The following is a 20,754-nucleotide window of genomic DNA, read 5'->3' as shown; positions in this document are numbered from 1 at the left end:
GCTGGTGGGACCCCATCCTTGACCAGAGGGACACCTAAAAGAGCCTTGCCAAGTAAAGAGGAGCTGGAAGGAAAATTCATATTACTCCCCTCTTCCCACCTAGTCTGAGGTGGGATGGTGAAGAGAGACCTTGGAGGTACCTGGGAGGGCAGCATAAGGAGGAGTGCAGCCCGGGGCTGGTGCTGTGGATGTCCCTCATGGAGCAAGGTCTGTCCCAAAGCCTCCTTTGCCTCCTGCCTGGAAGCCAGCAGTGTGTGATGGAATGGGCTGGCCCTCATCTGGGGTAACCTCTAGTCAGGATAAAACCCGGGGAAAGCGAAAAGAGGGCAAGTAAGGGGGTTTTTTCGGACAAGGGTGGAAAGTGCTCATCAGTCCCTGGGGCGCAGGTGGAGCAGAATGCTGGTGTCCCTTCTATCCCACCGGGTGGAAACCTTGACATCATGAAGGGCTGGAAGAGGGTGAATAGGGTCTGCTGGAGATTGGCCCTGTAGACAGTAACGATGAGGGATTAGCAAGCGGCTGGGTTTATTTCCTTTGGATTTTATTTGGAACTGCCTTCATCACGGAGTATTCTTCCTTTGCCGCACGGATGAACTGCCCAGCCTCTCCCTTCCCTGCCGCAGGTGGCCGCAGATGGCACACAGGCAGCCAGCCTGATGTGTCCTCCTTTCCCCTCCTGCCCCTGCTGAGCTTCAACGAGCACGGAAACGCAGGGGGACGCAGGTGTTTGGATTCTGTCAGCCTAGTTGCGCGTTTGCACATAATTAAGTGCAAATAAGTGGAAATCACTAAGTGGAACCACGGTGCCCCTCAAGCCACGTTAGGGCACCGAATATTCGAGGCAGGCACAGGCAGCCCCAAATCCCTGCCAGGAAAAGGCCCAGAACAAGCACCGGGTCCGCCTCACGGAGGGCCGCGTTCCCCCCGCCGCTCGCTGCCCCTGATATTGATCCCGGTCCCGGTCCTGGTCCCCGCAGCCAAAGGGCTCAGCGGGTGGCGCCGCCGCTCCCGCCCGCCGCACAGGTAAGCGGCGCCCGGCGGGGAGCGGCCAATGGCGCGGCTCGGCCGCCGCCGCCAGCCAATGGGAGCGCGCCTGGCGGCGGCCCCATGGAAATGTGCCTGGTGGGGAGCCAATGGGGCGCGGCCGGGCCGCGGGCGGCGCTTTATCAGTGCCAGGGCCGGCGGCGGTGGCTGCCGCCCGTCCCTCCCTCGCTCCTTCCCTCCCCGCTCCGGGCCCCGCCGTCCCCGCCGCGCAGCATGGCCGGGCTGGGCGGCGGCCCCGCTGCCTTTGGGCGCTGCACGCACGCCGTGGTGCGGGCGCTGCCCGAGTCGCTGTGCCGGCAGGCGCTGCGCAGCACGGCGGGCCCCGAGGTGGACTTTGCCCGCGCGGAGCGGGAGTACCAGCTCTACGTGGGCGTGCTGCGGGGCAAGCTGGGGCTGCAGGTGATGGAGCTGCCGGCCGACGAGAGCCTCCCCGACTGCGTTTTCGTGGAGGATGTGGCCGTGGTCTGCGAGGAGACGGCGCTCCTCACCCGCCCGGGCGCGCCCAGCCGCAGGAAGGAGGTGTGGTTGGGTGGGGGCCGGGCGGGGGGAGCGGGGACCTCGCTGTGCAGGTGGGCTCGGGGCGGCCGCTCCCTCGGGCGTGTCCCCGGGCCCGCCCCGGAGCCCCGACGGGAGTGGTACGGGAGGCGGCGGCGGTGGCAAGGATCGCTCCCGGGGCAGCATCTCTCCTCGGCGGGGCCGGCGCGGCGGGCCCCGGGCAGCGGCTCTATCCGTGCCGCCGGCCGTCAGCGCCCGCTGCCGCGGATCCCGGGGTGCGCCGTGTAGCGGTGTTCGCCCCTGGACACGAGTGGCCGGTGTGAGCGATGAGTCATCCTGTCTGGGGCGTGCGGGCTCCCGGTCCCCTCCGGCTTGCCCCGCTGGGTCCTGCGGGATGGGTTGCGGGTGGCCGGGCAGGTTTGTGCCCGTGCTGCAGCGTTGCTCGGTCCAGACCCCATTGTCGTGAGGTGTCCAGCTGGAGCTCTTTTCTGATCAGTGCGTTGCCGGTACGATAACTGTACCCACTGCCTGGTGCACCGGAGCTGGTGTTCGTCTTGGTGTACTCAGTACTGGCCTGAATGCCCTTGAACCTGGGGTCGTCTTCCCCGTGCAGCCACTGCAGGCTCTGGGCTGGAGGTGTGCGGAGGTGCCGGGCACACACAGGCTGTCCCTTTGGAGAGTGCTGGAAAGGATTGGCAGCTGCAGGAGCCGTATGTTAGGTATTCTTGGGACTTTTTAAACACACCCAGTCCATTCATAAACTAGTTTATCAGGCAGTACATGCATTGAAGTGCCACCCAGTTATCTCCTCAATAAATTAAGCATTACCCTGTTTGAAGCTGCAAAACTACCACAGTGGTAACCTGCTTTCCTCTAAGTATGTCTAAGCATAACCTCTTGCCTTTTTTTGCAGTTCCCATCATTTCTGTGATTCCATACTTCCTCTTGTGATCCACAAGCATGTGCTGTTGGGACAGGGCTAGGCCACCAGCTGTAGTGTACTAGTAGCTGCTCTTGGCCATTGAGTGCAGTGGATGAGTATTTTTGCAATAACAGTATTTTAGCAATAACAAAGTTTACTTGAATTTTGTCCAACACTGTAACAGCCTGGGATGCTGCACAGGCCTTGTACACAGGTACTTCTCTGTTCAGAACCATATCTATTTACTCTTTGAAGCACATCTGAATATTCTAAAAGGTGACAGCATCAGGGCAAAGCGTGTTTACCATATGCTGCTCTCAGAAGTCGCTGTTTCTCAACCAAAGTCCAAGGGAGTTTTCACTGGTCCTTCCCATGACTCACTGGTATGTAGCTATGTGACTGCCATTGCCATTTGCACAGTTTTCCCTTTAAAAGAAATACCTCGGTTATTGCACTTGGTGCAAATTCAATAACTGAGACACTTTTCCTAAAGGGAAAGTTGTGCAAATTCACAAGCATGTGGGGAATCAGCTCTGGCTCAGGGTGTCTGTTTTGAGGTCTCAAATTATGCCAAAGCACAGTGAATTAGAAGAGACAAGACACAGCAGCAGAGGTGAATAAGATATGGCTGAGATTATTTGCTTTACCATTTAAGGTGCTGCAAGGAGATTAAAAAGCATGAAATGAAGAGGTAAAGATTGTGGGGTGGTACTTACTCTCTACAAAGAAGCAGAATAAGTTCTTTTCAGTGTCTCTAGTTGACCTGGCTTGACAAAGACGCTGGACAAAGACATTTAAGCCAAGGTTGCAGGAGCAATGGAGGAGAGTTACTGATCTCTGAGGCAGAGACAAGGGGGATGCTGAACCCTCAAGCAAAACAATTGTGGTGTTGGATGCAAGGACCTGACAGGATTTAAACCCCAGTACCTGGCCTTAAAACTAGCAAATTAGGCACCAAATTAGTTGCATCTTGCCTGTTATAAGTACTAGTCAGGTAAAGTAAAGCTTTTTTTGTTTTTAACACAAGATATCATATTCACTTTTGTATTCCAAAATATGTTAAATTGTTTTAAACAATAATTAGATGCTATTTCCCAGGATCCACAGAAATTAGAAAGAATTGTGCTGCAGGGTATGCATGTGGTAACAATTTGTCATTGAACGACATAGTTTATTGTCAGATGGAGAAAAATACAAAATCTATTCTTTTAATATTCTGGGATTTTTGCTTGGGCTGTGCCTTCTGGGCCTGAGACCAGGTTTCTTATTGATCACCATTCTGTATTTTGAATGAACTAGTAATTCAAAAGTGATTTAAAAGTAGAGGCTGAATGTAGTAAATTTTAAGTGCAAGCAGCAGATTTACTTCTTTCTTTGAGCGACTTGTCCATGCAGGGTCATGAATCAAGAGGAGAGAAAAAGCTTTGAAGTGTAATTTGAACTTTATTAGTTTTCATGAATTGATGGAGCAATCCCTCCCCTGAGTTTTCTGTCAAGTAAATATGAAAAAATAATTGAACAAATATCCTTATAAAGCTATACCAATGCATGGCACTGCAGTGTAGCTTTTGTCTGAACATGTAACTCTTAATTATTTATAACAATGCTTTTTCCTGGGAATATCATTACAGCAGTGCTTTGCAGAGGGGTAGAAGATGCTTATTTCTGTGGGATGATGCCCGGCTGCTCCTGGTCCCTTTTTGAGGCACCCATCTCCTAGGGTGGCCTCCCTCATCCTCACACATTGACTGTGAGCAAGCAGCTGTGTTTAGTGAGTCTGCTTTGAGTAGTTAATGACCAGGGTGTCATTTTCAAAACAGTAAGATGATCAAGGCTTTAGAAAGCAGAAATGTGTACATGAGTGCTTTGCCTAGAGCTCTCTATGCTGTGGTGGAGGGCTGGGCAGTGTGCCTTGGACATCTTGTCAAACTTCTGTGATAAACTTGCTTTCCTAAGGAGCCCCCCAAGAAGCTGCAGTGTTTCTTGTAGCTTCCTGAGGGGGTGTTTGCCATTGTAGGCAGCGTTTCTCTACTCTTGCTGAGTTCAGCCCTGGTTCTGGAGGAACCAGCTGCAGGTGCTCAGACAGTCCATGCTCTGAGGCCTGGTGGTTCCACTGGTAGAAAAACAGAAGGACTGAGCCCATCTTTATGCTGCCTCTGAAAGACTTTACCTCAGCTGCCATGGTAATGGCCTGGTGTGAAAGTGAGCCAAGGTTGTTGTACATTGTAACTCATGTGGTCAGCTGGGTGATGGAGTGGTAAAGAGGGTGGAAGCAGTCTGTGAACAGCTCCAGTTTCTCAAAGTGCAATCTTTTACTTTTTTTATGCAAGATAAGTGCAAACCCATTAATATTTTAGCAGTATAGTTGGTATATGCTTGGCTGAACTTGGTTAACATACAGCCTGACTCCTGAGCATGCAGTCCTGATCTGAGCATCCCTATGAGGCAGGACTGAGCCAGTCTTGCTTGCTGATCTCTTAGCTGTTTAATGGATTTATGTACAGAGCAGATGGGAGCATTGGAGGAAGAAAGGGATGAGGGAAACAGGGTTGTAAGGCCCCATTTCTGCAAAGCATAGAGGAAGAGCTTATGGCCAGGAAAGCTGCCAAGAGGCACGTGGTAGCTCAGGCCCTGAAGCCTGACCAGGCCAGTGAAAGTTGAAGGGCACAGGGGGCTGCCAAGGGGCATCCCAGACACAGCAGTCTGGTTGAACACACAGCTGAGGCAGTGTTGTTTCAGGTGGTTTGTGCCTCCTGATAGATTGTCTGCCAGATGTGTGCACTTGAGCAGCATTCCCCATCTCCCTTTTGTCATGCTACTAAAAAACCATAATGCAATATTTAAGAAGCAATGTGCTGTGCTCTTTCACTGACTAGACTCCTTATTAAGACAGCTTGTCATCAGTTACTGTAACATGTTATGCAGCAGGCAAAATTTCTACAGTAGTTTGTATTAGCACTGATTGAGCTTTCAGGAGTAATAAATGCTATTGCTTACCCCTTCAGCACCATGGGATTCTTTCCTGGTTGTCTGTCTGGAACAAAATAAAATCTGGGGTTATGTATGTTCTTGCTCCAAGTTATTGTAGGGAGAAAAAAAGAGTTGAATTAAATTTGGTTGTGTTCAGTCAGTAACTGGGAAAGAGCCCAGTATTTTTTTAGTAAAATAGAAGATTAGTCATGCGTTTAATATGTTTGCAATAGTCACTTATTTCAAAGCACTATGTTTCTGTGTTATCAACTTTGGAACTTAGTTTAAAATTCATAGTTTCTGGGGAGTTTTGGATGTGGTAGAAAGGTAAAGGCTTTCATAGTAAGTCAGAGGTAGATTGCTAATGTGGATAAGTTGATGTTTGGTTTAGCTGTGTGCAGTCACCAGTATGCTTCATATTCGAGTTGAATAACTCCAATAGAAACGTTGCAATTGCTGATCAGCTTGCCAGTTCTAGCACCTTTTGTTCCAGCAGTGTGTTCTCAGTTGTTTATTCCTCTAGTGTAAACTCTGTCCCCTTCTGAATACAACAGGGTTAGTTGCTGAGAAGAGCCCTCATCAGCACAGTGCTCTTACTGCTTAAGTTGTCTTAATGCGCTTGGGATAGCACAAAACTGCAGTTCCACCCTTTCTGTGCTTATGCAGACAGATGGAATTGCAAAAGCTCAGCAAAATGCACTCAGTGACCTGGCCTCTTCTCAGCTGCCACACAGAGAAGGGAGAACAGCTATTGCAGGGGAAGCTTCAGGAGCTGCTGCAGAAAAGATTTCTGTGGTTCTGTCCATGGTCTTTGAGAAGAAACTTCCACCCCTGCTGTTCCCCACTCCTTCAAGATCCATTGGGAACAAATTGTGGGGCTGCATTCCTGTGGTGTAGGAGTATAGATGGTCCTTTCACAGTGAGCACAGGGCATCAGCAGTAAAGGGGTGTGTTTGTCAAATCCCATCCTCTCAACAGGCATTGTGGAAGCCTTCTAATTGCCTTTTGGGTGTCTCTGGGTACCTTTTCACTAATCTGCTTGCCAGGTGGCAGTGCCTTGTCCACATCAGTGTTTTTGCAGAGCTTCCATGTGGTCTGGGCCAGGTAACCTGCTCCTCGGTGCTGAGCACCCTCACCTGCCACCCCCTACACACCCTGTGTAGCTTCTGCCACACTGTGCAGCTGCAGGTGAACTGGAGTTTGCACCCTGTGCTGGGCTGCAGTCCCAGCTGCAGCTTACTGCTTGCAGGGATGACTCTTGGACCAGCTGATGGAAGCTTCTGAAAAAAAAGAAGGTAAAAAGAGTTAAGTAATATTGCATAGCTACTGAGAAATGTGAGACACTTCTTCCACTCTCTTTGTAGACCTAGACAGTTCTGTAGGGTAGTGATGTGTACTGCAAAGTAATATAAATACTAGGTTCAGGGGAAACAGATTCAAGGCTCTGCTAGCTCCTGAGTTTAATTAGGTTATGTGGTTTTTATTTTATGTTAGTATGGAGAATGGCTGATGTTAGTATGGAGAACTTGTATTTGCTGACTAATCACTTAAACCAGCATCTCTCTGAACAACTGTCAAAGATCAGTATCATTTCCATGGATTATTAGCACTTGCTGATCACTAGAGAGACAAGATATTAAATGTTTTATTACTACTGTAAATAATTTGTAGCTCTTTAAACTGTCATAACAAATTGTGGGGGTCTTACACATTTGCACTGACCCCTTTGCACATCCTTATTGTGCTTTATTCTTAATGTTGCAGACTAATGTTGGTGTTCTGCCTTGAAAGCTTATGATGGATAGCTCAGGGGTTGCCCCTATCATTACTTACCATTTAAAACAGCAGGTACTGACCATAGGCAGGAGGTTTACATGGAGCTTGACAGAAAAATTAGGAATGGTACTAGGTACCTTTCTGCCCTCTTGTCAGATGTTTTCTTTTTCTTGCATACATTTTCCCATTCTACACTGAGGCATATACATGCTCCTTTAGCTTATCCTTTTCATCATCTCAGTCCAACCTCAACATTAGAGTGAAAACAAGCAAGGTATTGTCTCTGTGTTATTTTCAATTATGCTGGAAACAAGTTGAGAAGTACCAGTCAGGCATTAGATAAGATGTATAGCTGAGTTTTAATGTAGTTTTGGTTGTCTTTTGCATAACAGTTGGCAGAATAAAATTTAATATTCTTCCACGAAGTGTCTCTTAGAGGCTGTTTCCAGGAGCAAACAGGTGATGAAACCTTGTGGAGTACAAAAGGTAATGAAACAACTCTTGAGAATCCATGTTGATGTTTTCTTTAATATATTTCACTAACTTTCATTTTCAGTGTTTTGTTATTGGCATATAAATTAACTGAAAAGCACCCACTAAAGGACAAAATCTTCTTAAACAGTACTTAAGTTTGCTCTTGCCCAATACTGAGAAGGACACTACCCAGTAGACCTGTATCAGGAACCCAAGTAGTGGTAGTATCAGTAGATATAAGTAGGGATGTTTTAACCTCCTAACAGACTATTTCAAAAGCAGTTTGATTTGTTTCTGTGACTCTGCCTCTTCTGCCTGCTTTGTAGTTGGAGTGATTGCCTGTTGGTTTGTATAGTGGTTCTTTGGTCTTAAAGTTCATTGCTGATTTAGTTTTGACCCTTCATTAATAGGGCTGACACTGTGGGTCAACTGCATTTTTTCATTATCAATTTTGCTTCTGTGATCACAGATTTAATGAAAATGTTAGGAAGCAGCTTTAGTCAGATCAATGTAAGTGGACTGCATTCATCATAATTGGTTTCTATATATAGAACTGTGAAACCATCCTTAAGGACAATCTAGGAGCAACTTTGGTTTCATGCTTTTCTAGCAGAGGCAGTATTTAGACGTTGTTATTAAAATGTGATGTGAAGTTTTTCAGGAATATCAAAGTTGCTGTCCAGAAGATTAAAAAAATCCCAACTCAAATTAAATGCCTGTTTTTAATCTCCTGGACATTGATTATTGTGCAGGCCTGATGTCAGCTTTTGTACCTTGATATCACTTTTCCTTTAGGTGTAATAAATAGTCCTGGGTAAGATTATGGTTCAGTGCAAATGGTTAGAGGTTCCAAGTAACTGCAAGCATCTTCTCAGAAAAGAGCCTTTTCTGCTGCTCTGACCTATACATGTAGGTTGGAGCTACCCTGCTCCTTCCCCAAGAGATTACTGCCCATGCTTTCAAACTGAACCTAAATCTTTGGTAACTGCATCACTTAAAAGCATTGCAAAAACTAGTTTACTGCCTGGTGGAATTCTTGCTTTGCTGTTCAAAGGAGAGTTTGTAACATCCTCAATGTAGTGTGCCTAATAGGTTTTTTAATCCTATGCTCCCTACAAGCCTACAGCACCCTATACCCTCTGCAAAAGAGACAGTTGGTATGCAGACTGTAGTGCTGTCCTGCTTATCATGGGATCTGACAGCATCTCTGAGAGTGGTGGAGCAGAGCACGTGATGCAGAAGAGCTCTTGCAGGTTCTGAGATGCTCTGGTGTGGGGAGCAGTGTGGAGACCCAACAAGGTCCCCCCTGGGGCTTCCTATGCATAGCAGCAGCACAAGCAGCAGCTCCTCCCAGCACTGTGCCAGGACACACATACTCATGGACACAAACAGATCATTTTCTCTCCTCTGCCTCCCACATGCTTCCGCTTGTGAACCCACCTCAGGTCCCAGTGTCTCTCCACCTGGGCCCCTTTCTTGCTCTCCACCTCCAAACTGACCTTCAGTAGCCCCTGTGTGCTGCTCCCCTAAGCCAGGGTCCTGGTGTGGCTTGCCCACCCTGCTTCTGTGCTGAGCAGCTCTAATGCTGCTGGGCTGTCCTGGACTTCCCATGGGAAGAATGGAAGCTGGGATGGCATTCCCACAGAAGGGGCACAGCTCTGCAGGGCTGTGGGTGGTTGAGGCCACAGTGCTGGTGATAGTGTGTGAAGGTGCCTGTTTGCCACTTGATTGAAGTTCTTTAAATGGGATTAGTCCCCATTTCCACTAACCTCCTCACTAACCTGTGCATTAGAGGATTATACAGCATTTGCTCTGAGCAGTGTGGGGTCAGGTCTTGTAGCTGATATGGGGCTTTTCTCATAAAGTTCTTTGTCTTGAGAAAAGGTGCACAAGGTCCTTTCCTCTGCTTTCTAGGAAGAAACATGTCTCATGATTTCACATACTGTTATTTGCCTAGTTATGTATCTAATCCAAGGGAACAGATATTCCTTCATCTCAGTATCTTTTTAATGCTTAGGGATTTTGCAGGCCCTTCTGGCAGCTGACTTTTTAAGGGCAGTAATCTCCACTTTCTGGTGCCAGGTTGACTGGGCTCACTTGTCCCAGTGCTGCATCTTGCCAAGCTTCCTTCTGTTCTAAGGTTCTGATTATTTTATAAAAAATTCCTATTGTTGCATATAAAACCATCATGATAACCTTGATGTTAATTCAGGAAGAATTCAAGAATACAAGTCAGCTCTGGTGGTGGACAGGCTGGTTCATTGTAAAACATACATCTGACACAGAAACATAAGAGGCAGAGACAAGAATGTGTGCTGTTAGTTTTTCTCCCCAGACTGCCTTCAATCAACAAATCCAGTTGTGTCCTTAACAAACTCATTGCCTCCAATTGTGCCTTTTTGGTGAAGTGACCATGGCATGAAACTCAAAGCAAGCATGATTGGTCTAAACACTGACTTTTTATTAAAATAAACACATGCAAACTTTAATTTCCTCCAGTGTTACTGTTACTTTTCCCTTGCTGGTTTCTCCAGAGTGACTCTGGAGTGCTCTGCATCTGCTGTGGGCACAGGGTGATTCCACTGAGGATGCTGTGGGACGTGACCATACAGAAAGCTTTAACTTCCCATACTTCACTCATACTGAGTATTTGGTGAGCTTATGAGCTCAGATTAACCCAGGAAAACACTGTCTATGCTTATGTGGTGGTCAATTTTCAGAGGATTTCTTGTCTTTGTCAAAAGTCTCCTGGCAAGTAGGGCTGGATCAGAAATGTGGATCTGATTATTCATTGTCTGATCTGAAACACAAGTCACTTATACAAAGTGGAATCTCCCCCATAAGTTTTATCACTACATACAAACATTTGAGGAGGTCATTTCTTGTGGCAAGCTTGCAGAAGTTGCTGGCTGCAGAGAATGAAAAAGAATTTTCTTTCTTACCAAGAAAGAAAATAATGCGAGTAATTACTGATCATTAGATGCTTTTAGAACAAAAATATGGGTTTTTTGGTTTTTTTTAAATGCATATCTCTAATGAATCAAGTTTGTGATGCGAGAGCTTTATTCTTGGTATTTGATCTTGGCAGTCATAGCTCTAGGCTGGAAATAAATGATGAGACCACAGCATCAGGTTGCAACATCTTACCACCTCTTTTGTTATTTGGAGTTCATCTTTCAAAAAAAATTAAATGATCTATGGCTGAGATGTACCTGAGTCAAGTCTTGCATCAGTCTGAGGCTGCTGGTCAGATACCAGCCAGGTGATCAGACTGTAATGTGTCATTTTTTTTGTCATTTTTCAATCAATAGCAGAATTAGATGAGTATTTCAAAAATAGCTTAAGACTTGCAGAACTCATTTTCATTTCAGTAGTTATTCAGCATTTTGGGCTACCTTTAAAAATACAAATTGATCATTTGTTTCTGGAAGGTTTATGTATGTTAATAGTGAAGGAATTGGCTTTCCATGTCTGTCTCTGGATGCTAACTGAAGTTCTCTGGCCAGATGAAATTGTCTCAGCTCAGTCCCAGCTGGCCATTGAGGCAAACTGAAACAAGGCTGCCACACAATTGGATGCTATTCTTGGTGTTGTGATTGATTTCTGCTTTTCTCTTTCCTTTTCTTGAGGCTAAATATAAGAGCCATGAGGGAAGCTGAATCCTGTACCTCATAGAAAGGGGGATCTTACAGGACCAGGACTGCCTTGTATGATCAATGGCCTTTAAGCCACAGACTAGCAGCCAGGAAGGCCATCACCTCTATGCAAACCCAAGCTAGAAAGGCAAGTCTTTGAAATGGATCTGGCTTTTTGGTCTACTGTCCAGAAATAGCAAGCTATGTCTTATTTAAAAAGACATTTACTTATAAAAGTAGAAATGTTTACCAGTAATCTCCAGACCATGCTTCTCTGTAAAGGTGAGACACTAGTCCTGTGCAGGAGTTAATTTTGCAAACAGTAGAAGGGTTTCGGAGAGATTCACAAATAGCTGAGTCTGCCAATCAGTTTAAAACAGTAAAAGTGGTGAATCTGTAGTACCTACTGTCTTTCCAGCACTGTACAGAGGAGAGATGGTGTGCCTGTTGACAGTCACTAGATATCTACTGAAGTTTAATGCACTCGTTCATGCCTTGGTATCTCCCACAATCTGTTGTTGGGAATAGTAGTCCATATGCCAGTGGAGTGCAAGAGCTGAAGTGAGCAATGCTGTTAAAAGATAAATAGAAACTGATAGAGACAGTAGATATTGATGAAAGATTATATTAATTAGACACCTGTATTTTTTTGGTAAACACTGAAGTCTTTTACAAATTTGCCTGCTTATTTGCAAAGTGACATGGGGTAAGTCCTGTAGCCCCATATATTCAGGAACTTCCAAACGTGGTGGTTTGTTGAAGCAGAGGATGTTAGAGAAGGAAGATCAGAGTTGTGAGAGACCCTTTTCCATGTGACTCCTGTGTGCAATAGCTCAAAATGTATTCAAAAAACACCTGGTTTCAGTGTACTTTCTAGAAGAAATCAGGCAGATACTACTCTGCTGTTGGCTTTACTGATTTGTCCAATGTCTTCAAACCTTTGATCTACTTTTAAGGAAGGAAACTGTCTAAAAAGGTAAAACCCCACCAGTGCAGGAAAAGCAGTCATGGCAGAAGTTGGGGTAGAAGAGACATGAGCTATCTAAACTGATATGAAAAAAGGGTGTAGGAGTGACCTGAGAGTCTGTGTAGGGGAGAGTCCTTGTCAGCCCTTTATGTATTGTGTAGGATGCCATGTCTTTGGTGCAAGTGCAACTGTGAAGTTCCCATCCATATAAAATGGGGGGTCAGTAGTGCCTTACCGCAGTCTCTCATTTTTATGATCCTTAAACCATGTATTTCTGTTAATCCTCCTCTTGTTCTGGGATGTGAAGTTACTGTCACACAGTAAAAGCAGCTTGCCTTGACTGCAGGGCCCTGGCTTAGTCCCCTCAGGTTTCCAAAACTCTTATATGCTATGTAACTCCAGCAGTTTTGAAAGGCCATTTGTTTTTTACTGGACTTGAATTGATTATTCATCTGTACCTAAAATGCTGTGTAAGGTTCTGGTTACCCACTCTGGAAACGCAGTGTAAGCAGAAAAGGTAGGGGTGGACAAGAAGACCTTCCTGCAGTGTAGGACTGCTTCTCTGTGAAGTGATGCTAATTAGATAAATGCCTTCAGCTCAGAGTTATTTTGGTCAGGGGAGGTAGGGATAGAAAAGCTCTACAATATCTTAAGTGGTACAGAGAAAATGAGCTGGGAATGATAGTAAGAAACTTGAAGCAGAAGGAAGTACTTTGTCATGTAGTGCACAACTGAACTGCCAGATTCGTTGCCAGGATGTTGTGGGGTCCAGAAATACAGCTAGATGTCAACTAATGAAAGAGAAATCCATCAATAGCTGTTTAACACTTTGATCCAAATGCAATATCTGGCTTGGGAAATATGTACACTGCCTCTTACAATAAGCTGGGGAAAATACACTGGAGACAGCAACACTCTATACTTGTCCTCTTCCTATTTTTCTTCCCTTAACCTGCTGGTGCTGACTGCTGTTGGAGTTAGGCTCCTTGGATATACAGCTCTGCCTGATCCATTTAAGCTGTCCATGTATTATGAATAAGCTGTAATACTGATAGCTGTTTAGCAGACTCATAATGAGTCACTTGCTGTGATCCTGAAGGTCATGAGTTGTCCAGGGACTGGTCCAGGGAGGCAGCTGCCCAGCCTTAGCCCTGCAGAGATCTTGCTGGTGTTTCTGTCCCACCAGGCAAGGGGAATCTGTGTTCAGACTTAATGAGGAAGTTTGATGGCATTAGACAGGTGATTACTAGCACCAGAAATAGGTGCTCTGAGGCCAAGTGGTGATTTATTTTTCTTCCCTGCCTCAGTGCATCCATCCTAGAAAAGAAAGTAGAAAATGGAATGATTCCACCATTAAGACAGGCAGAGATATTTTTCATTAACACTATTAAAAGGATTTTTTTCCCCCTTAGCAAGGCAGATCAGCCCTAAGAATCAGTGCATACTTTGTAAAGCAGAGATTTCTCATTGGGTAGTACTGCTTCTAGCTTTCCACATCAGCTGTGAAAACATATTGCCATCCAAGCTTTGCAAAATGATTCTTAGAAAGGCCTAGCAATGAATACTTGGCATACAGAGGTTTGATATAATGAGAGCCAGGCTTAATGTTATGGAAGAGGATGTCCTAGAAGAGCCTTTGCAAGAAGGTACTGGAGGGAATGGTCTCCTCGGGGCCCTGGGGTCTGTTGCTGTGAGGCAGTTGATACCCTACCAGTTTGTGTTGTGGAGATGAGGGACAGGCTTTTCCTGAATAGCCTGATACAGATTGAGTGACCCTGAAAAAATACTAGCATCAGTGCTAGGAAATAGTTGTTAATTTCCAGAATGCAAGGAGCCTTTTGGGAAAGGTGCTGTACTTTTCTGCCTTTACACCCCTGCTTCACAGACAATTGAATCACTAAAAATTTACAAAGCAGAACTGCAAACAGCAGACTTGGGGGCTATTTCTAGATGGTGAATGGCAGGCTGCCAGGAGTGGCATCCATCTTGTTATCTGAGATAAAGGATGTTCATAGAACATCCTGAAAGCCATTTCTGACAGATGAGCATCCAGCCAGCCATGCATTGCACAGGGCTGACCAGAGAGCTTTCACAGGAGCAGGACTGGATTTGGTGTGGCTAGGGATGGATGGTAAGTACTCTTTTGTTGCTGTGTTTCCAAAAGTTCTCCCAGCCATCAGCCCTTTATATGGAAGTCTGTCATGGACCCGTGGCATGGGTGATGCCCTGATCAAACAGGGACTGTGAGAGTCTGAGACCTGTTAGTGTTACAGCCTGACAAAGGCTGTTGTGCAGTATCTCTGTTTGCATTGGTGCATGTAGCTTGGCTGTAAAAAATGCTCCCTATGGGTTTCCCTGACTGGGTAGTTGAAGCTGTGGATCTCCTGTAGCCCAGATTGCTGTGGCACCATAATCTGGTCATGCAGGATGACTGGAGATTATTGAAGGTAAGTACAAGAGAAGGTGAAACTAATACAACGAAAGGGTGGTTGTTATCCAGGCTCTGACAAAGGCAGCTGGGCTTTTGGTACCCGTGATAAAATACTGCTGTGACTCTTCCCTCTGCTAGCAGTGAGCTTGTCCTGTCCCTCCTGAGACTTGCCATTTCATGTCCTGGCTTTGCTATTTCCTGAGCATGGCTTTATCTTTGTCATTTTCTGTCTTTAGAGGAGCCTTGGCACAGATGTCAGCAGCCACCAGAAACCACCAAAAGCTTTTGTGCAGTTGAAATCTGCTCTGTCCACACTTCATCTTAAAAACTAAAGGCACTGCTTATAATTCTGCACCAGGCTTCTCTGATTTTAACCTAGTTTCCACTTTTCTTAGTTTTCTTACCCTCTTTACAGTGTTGCTGTGCAGAACCAGAAGCCTCATGGGAGTCCCTAAAGGTCTGCCAGCCCTTCAATGTGCAGCAGTGTTCCCAAAACTTTTTAAGAAACATTTGTGTATCTGCAGGTTGGAATGTAAACAAAGGGCTGCTAGTAAAATAGCATGTAAGGTCTTATTCAGGTCTATATAAAACCTGAGACCATATCTAAAAATAGTACCCTGTTTTGCATTCCTGAAAGCAGATGCACCACATACCTACATCTGCCATTGAAGTGCTAGGCTGGTATCAAACTGTTCTTCTTGGGAGAGGTATGAAAAAATACTGAAAACCCATTTAAATTTCATTAGCTTTACAAAATACATAATGACAATTATGTTAAATATTTAAACATATAGAATAGGCTGCAGCCTTGGTACCCAGACAAGAGGCACCCAGTATGGGAAGCAACCTAGTTTGCACTGGGAGGAGTGCAAGCGTTGGTTGCCTGCTCTAGAGCTGGTGGGACTTGGAGCAGTGAGGAGCATGGGGGAGCTGGATGTAGATCTAGCTGACTGTTTCAGTCCTGAAAGTAATGAAAGGATGAAAGCAGGCAAATGCTGTGCATATTATGTTAGGGTTCAAGGAGAGGGACTTTCTTTTATCTTCAGGGCTTACACCTGTGATGCAAGTAAATATGTTGCTGGGGCTCAGTCCTGTAAGGTTCCAGTGCCTAATCAGTCTTCTTGGTTTAAAGCACTTAGACTCTTTCCTGCCCTGTGTCTGCTCACTTACCATCACTCTAAGCTGATCTCCTGATTGTATTTTTCAGTAGTGGAAAGTCTGATGTAATGTAACATTCGTCAAGGTATGGCTTGAGCTTTAAAGTGTTTCTTAGCTTTAAATATTGACTAGGAGATTTTAGATTGTAGTGTGGTACCCACAAAAGTGTGTGGTTAATAGGACAATTGGTTTTGCATGCATAGTAACATTCAATAGTGTGTGTAGTAATATTTAATATATCCTGCAATGGGTTTTAAGAACAAGGTGAACCCATGTGGAGGATGGATCTTTAAAGAATGAGTAATTTTAGTGCCTTGTTTTATGCATGCTTCTCCAGGGATGGAAAGCTGTTTCTTCATTGTTGATGCATAAAACATCTGATGTGCTCTCCCATATGAGATTTTCTATAAGTTCATCCCTTTATATCTGGTAGAAAATAGATGTTCTTATTTAGCTTTTTGGAAAGGTGCTCCAGAGGAGCTGAGGATGAAGAGATGACTGCTGTCAGTGCCAGCTTTTGGTGTGAGGCATTACCCCTGCCCAGACACTGGCATAGGTGATTACTCCTGTAGATAAGATCAGCAGCAGAATCTTTTTAAAGTATTTTAACATGCTTGAATATCTGCTCACACCATGGTATGTGTCCTCTGACCCCTGGCCAAAGCCCTCAATGGGAAGCACAGGCACAGTGGCTCTTTTTCCCCTGAGCATACGAGTGATTTAGGAGCCCAACCCAGCTGTAGACACTTGTATTGAGAAGTCTGGGCTTCTGTTTCTAAACTCATCCTTAAATCTTGAGCTGCCTATATGATAGGAGTTGTTTGTTTTCACAAAAGGTACTCTTGCCCCAACTTCCCCTGCTTTTGCTGCTGTAAGAAAGTGGATCATGAGGCATAGGAGCATGCCATCACACACAGGAGGTGGGAAAAGTGTGTTTGAAAGTATCTTAAGCTATGATGGCTGCTTGTATTGGCACAGGCTGCAGAAGGCTGCATTTCCAGTCAACATCTAGAAGGACATTTGAGGATCACACCTGAAAGGAGCCAGGACACTCCATGGCATCCAGCACAGACCTTCATGTCAGCCACATGGGCATATGTTCAGGCACTCCTACAAGGTGAGACCTGGCATGAGGAGAGGGGATTTGTCTGAGTGCATCTGTATGTGGCCCAAATCCTGAATTTCCAGCAAGGCTTTTTCCAAATACAACAGTGGGAGTTATATTGACCAAGCAGTGATGCCTAGAAAGATCTCCCTGAAGTACAGGAGTGAGCTATAGTGGCTGAAGTATTTACTGTGGAATTTTAGTCACACTGAGAAATGGCCTTGTCCAACGGGAGTGCAGTCTTGCATGCTAATTCAATTGAAGAGACCAGAAAAAATGGAAACTGGCTTCCTTGGTCTTTCATGAGTTGCATTTTCAGGAACATGCATGAAAGATCTGTAAGTCTTGCCTGAGGCTTGTACACAGAGTTTTCACCAGCTAGGTCATCTTGATAGAAATGTGTGCTGGAAGTACCCCAGGGCACACGGAAAACTGAATTCAGTGTACTTAGAGGGTCAGTTGTTTGTTTTTTCCATAGCACTTGCTTCATTGCAGTAATTTGCTCTGGCACCCTACTGTGGCGGTGTCTTACCAAGCTGTTTTCTGGGAAGCAAGGTCTTTGGCGATACCCTCAGCATTCTAGCTTCCAAAATTTAGTTAATCTCAGTGGAAGCTGAGTCTTTTCATGTGGAAGCCAAGCAGACACCCACAGCAGCAGGAGAAGAGCAGAGCTATTTTAAAATTCTAAAAATTAACAAGTGTTTTTTTCACTTGCATTCCTGGGTCTTGGCCTGATCAAGGAGCGGAGGTGCCAAAATACCACGAGCGCGTCTGTTGTTGCAGTATGTCTGGCTGAACCAGAAGCAGGAAATTCTTGTGAGAGCCTGTCTCATGAGATTGCCAGCCAGCTCTTAGCCTTGCTGGTCACTCCTGGTGAGGTGGGAATGCGGTTAAGGGAGAAATAATTAAAGACGGGTACAATGTTTCATTGGAAGTGATAGCAGGGTCTGTGTGTGAGGTGTGGTGAGGTTTTCTGTTTTGAATGCAAAAGCAAGAAGGGAATACACGAGGCAAGCTTGCATCACCCTCCTTCCAGCAGAGGAGGAAATGGGGAAAACTCCCTGTATGGGCTGAGTGGTCCTCTGCCAGAACTGGTCTGCCTCTGGGTATCCCTCTGGTTTGAAGTGGGCCAAACCCAGCCCCCTGTTTCTTAACGACCTTTTTAAAACACGTAGGTCAGGAATTTTTTTCTTACCCTAGACTAGACTCTGCTCTAAAACTTTCCATGTCGTCGTGTGCAGAGCTGCCTTGGCAGGAGCAGAGATGCAGGCGCTGCAGTGGGAGCCCTGGTGCTTTAACCCCCCTGTCCAGTAGACTTATTCCACCTTGGCTCCATTTCAAGACTATTTAAAAGGCCATAGTCAGTCTGTGCTGCTGTTTTCAGCATTATTGCTCCTGGTGGAGCTGTAACAGTGGGAAACTTTAAAGGAAAACGACATAATGGAAACTGATTAGAAAAGTGGATAAAGTCTTAGGATAAAATAAAGCATTGCCTAAAGAAAGGGGGAGGGAGGGGATGGGGAGGAGATGAGGCCTTAAAAAGCACATATTTGATCACAGCAGGGCAGGAAATAGCTTCAGGATAATTTTTTTGTTGTTGTTCATTCATAACCTGCTTTGTACCTCATTAATTTTCTGTTAGTGTTTTTTTTCCTGAAATCTGGAGAAGCTTATTTCCACTGAAGTCAATGTGAAGAGTCATTCAGCACTGAGCTCATGAATCTGCTTGTGCAGATTAAAAAATGGAAGCTCACAGTGTTGCTCTCATCCTAAAGGGTTGAGAAGCATGTTGAGGATGTGCTGATGATGTGTGCTTTGTTTACTCCATTTCTGTGGAGCTACAGTAAGCTTCTCAGAGCTTCCTTTTCGAAGATGCTTGCACTGTTTTCCTGTAATATATGGGATGTGCAAATTACAATCCCTGTGAAACCGTTGCACTCTTGCTACTGCTGTTACATTGTTAAAAGATCCTGGTTTATGAAGGAGTTGCCATGAAAACTGCATGGCTTTAAAATTGCCTGATTGTTCAGATCTTAGAGATTTTTTTTTCCCTTTCAGCCATTCTGTGCTTATGGGGAACAAATGCTGTTTTTTTTAAACTTGTTCTATAGTGCTAAAATTGGATTCCAGGTATTTTAAACTGTGCTTCAATATATCCTTTAGGAAAGACAGCTGGGGTTTTGTCTTGCTGATGAGGCCTAATGTGAATGGTTTTCTTCATCAAGCCCATTTAATTAAAGATTCATTACATTCTGTATGGTGTAAAAGTGAAAATGCAGAAGTGTCCCCGGGGCAGCCAGCTGCCAGAAGGGAAGGATTAGCTATGGCAGATAGGGTAAGAAGTTGTGGGATTAAATGCTTCAAGCAAGATACAAGTTTGATAATGGGGGAAAATGGGAAGGGATAGCGAAGTGTTACAACAGGTTACATACGTGTCTGGAGAGAGGGTGGCTCTTCATCTGGGTGGTGCACTTATCCTGCCTTTGGTAGCAGGGTAGACCTCTTGCTGCCCTCTAAGGCTTATTGTAGATAGCACAAAAGACAGAGGATGAGTCCTACAGCCCTTTTGCAAAGCCTCTGGGCTTTGCAAAGCCTCTGGGCTTGCAGTTGTGGGTCTTGCTAGGGAATAAGGAAACAGCAACCCAGAAGACGGAGAATGGAAATCCATAAAATGATGCACTGAGGTTGAGGCAGGAGCACTGGTCATACCCTGACTGCTTGGCTGATACTTTTGTCTCTGTATCACAAATGAGAGTGTATGGGGAAAGGAGGTGTTTCCTAAGTATCTGTTCTTCAGCAACAAACTCTCTCAAAGACACTGAAAACCTGTGCCAGAGTCCTTGGTGGCAGCTGCCTCTGCACTGGAGAAATGCTTCTTATTGTTCCCCCAAATGGAGCAGCAGTGCCAATGGAGCTAAGTTGTGGATCCAACATCTGCTTCAAAAAAGGATGAAGAGTTCTGTATTGGGTTTGGTTTTTTTTTTTTTTTTTTGAAGCTTGAATTGAGAGAAGGCTTGGTGAGTGTTATTTGTATTTGGAATTTGTATCAGAAAAGAGGAGTTAACTTAGGTGGACATTTCTGTATAAGTCTCATGAGCCTTGAAAAAATTCTAGGCTACATTTAGAAAGCGTGTTTGTATTCTCTCTGAAGTCCATGTTTATCTTGTTTGCTCTGATATATAAGTAAAATCTTAAATGAACAAATAAACCATCAGGAAGCTAGTCAGACTTGCTGTTCTGCGAGGAGCCTACTGAAAACCGGTACTTATTTCTTCTGGTCCCATCTTTCAAGTTTACTTTTTGCTTAATTGGGTAGGGTTTTCCACATCCAGAGCAACCAAATGGCAGGTGCAGGCTCTGACCTAGCATGATTTTTGTGCTGTTCCTTAGCATTTGCTTGGTTCCTTAGCACTAGAAGACATTTTGGTTCTCTACCCATTGCAGCCACTGGTTGGTGGCCAGGCTCCCCCTTTGCCCAAGCAGAGTTGTGCCACCAGGCAACTGTGCCCTGGCACTGCCATGCTGTGTCCTGGGACCCCAGATGGTGGCACAGAACAGGTGGGGAGCCAGGAGCTCCCCTGCTCTCAGAGGGGTTCCCAAGAGCACCCACAGCTTCCCTTGGCCAAGCGGTCTCATCAGGGATGCACCATTTTATGTTCATCTGCAGCAAATAATGAACCCTCTGAGCTGCAGAGATGTGGGATGGAGTAATTAATTCCTGTAAGAGCACTTGAAAGCTGTTATTTTATGTGCCAAGTGTTTGTTGATGTGACTAGA

The 20,754-nt window shown here is 45.4% G+C and overlaps 1 protein-coding gene across 2 annotated transcripts in view; it reads left to right on the top strand.

Moving 5' to 3' along the window:
* Positions 1-1,150: 1,150 nt before the first annotated feature.
* The window catches only part of DDAH1 (dimethylarginine dimethylaminohydrolase 1), a 56,844-nt gene continuing 37,240 nt past the window's right edge, over positions 1,151-20,754 (top strand). Inside the window, exon 1 of one of the 2 annotated variants that reach the window (XM_071750590.1) lies at positions 1,151-1,563. In XM_071750590.1, coding sequence (XP_071606691.1) covers positions 1,258-1,563 — 306 coding nt within the window. In that variant the 5' untranslated portion in view covers positions 1,151-1,257. Of the gene's footprint in view, positions 1,564-7,654; positions 7,694-20,754 lie in introns of those variants that run through there. The other variant, XM_071750591.1, reaches the window with a different exon arrangement.

Source organism: Heliangelus exortis, chromosome 8, assembly GCF_036169615.1.
Source record: "Heliangelus exortis chromosome 8, bHelExo1.hap1, whole genome shotgun sequence".
Taxonomy (NCBI): Eukaryota; Metazoa; Chordata; class Aves; order Apodiformes; family Trochilidae; genus Heliangelus; species Heliangelus exortis.
This window is presented reverse-complemented; position numbering and strand designations above follow the sequence as displayed.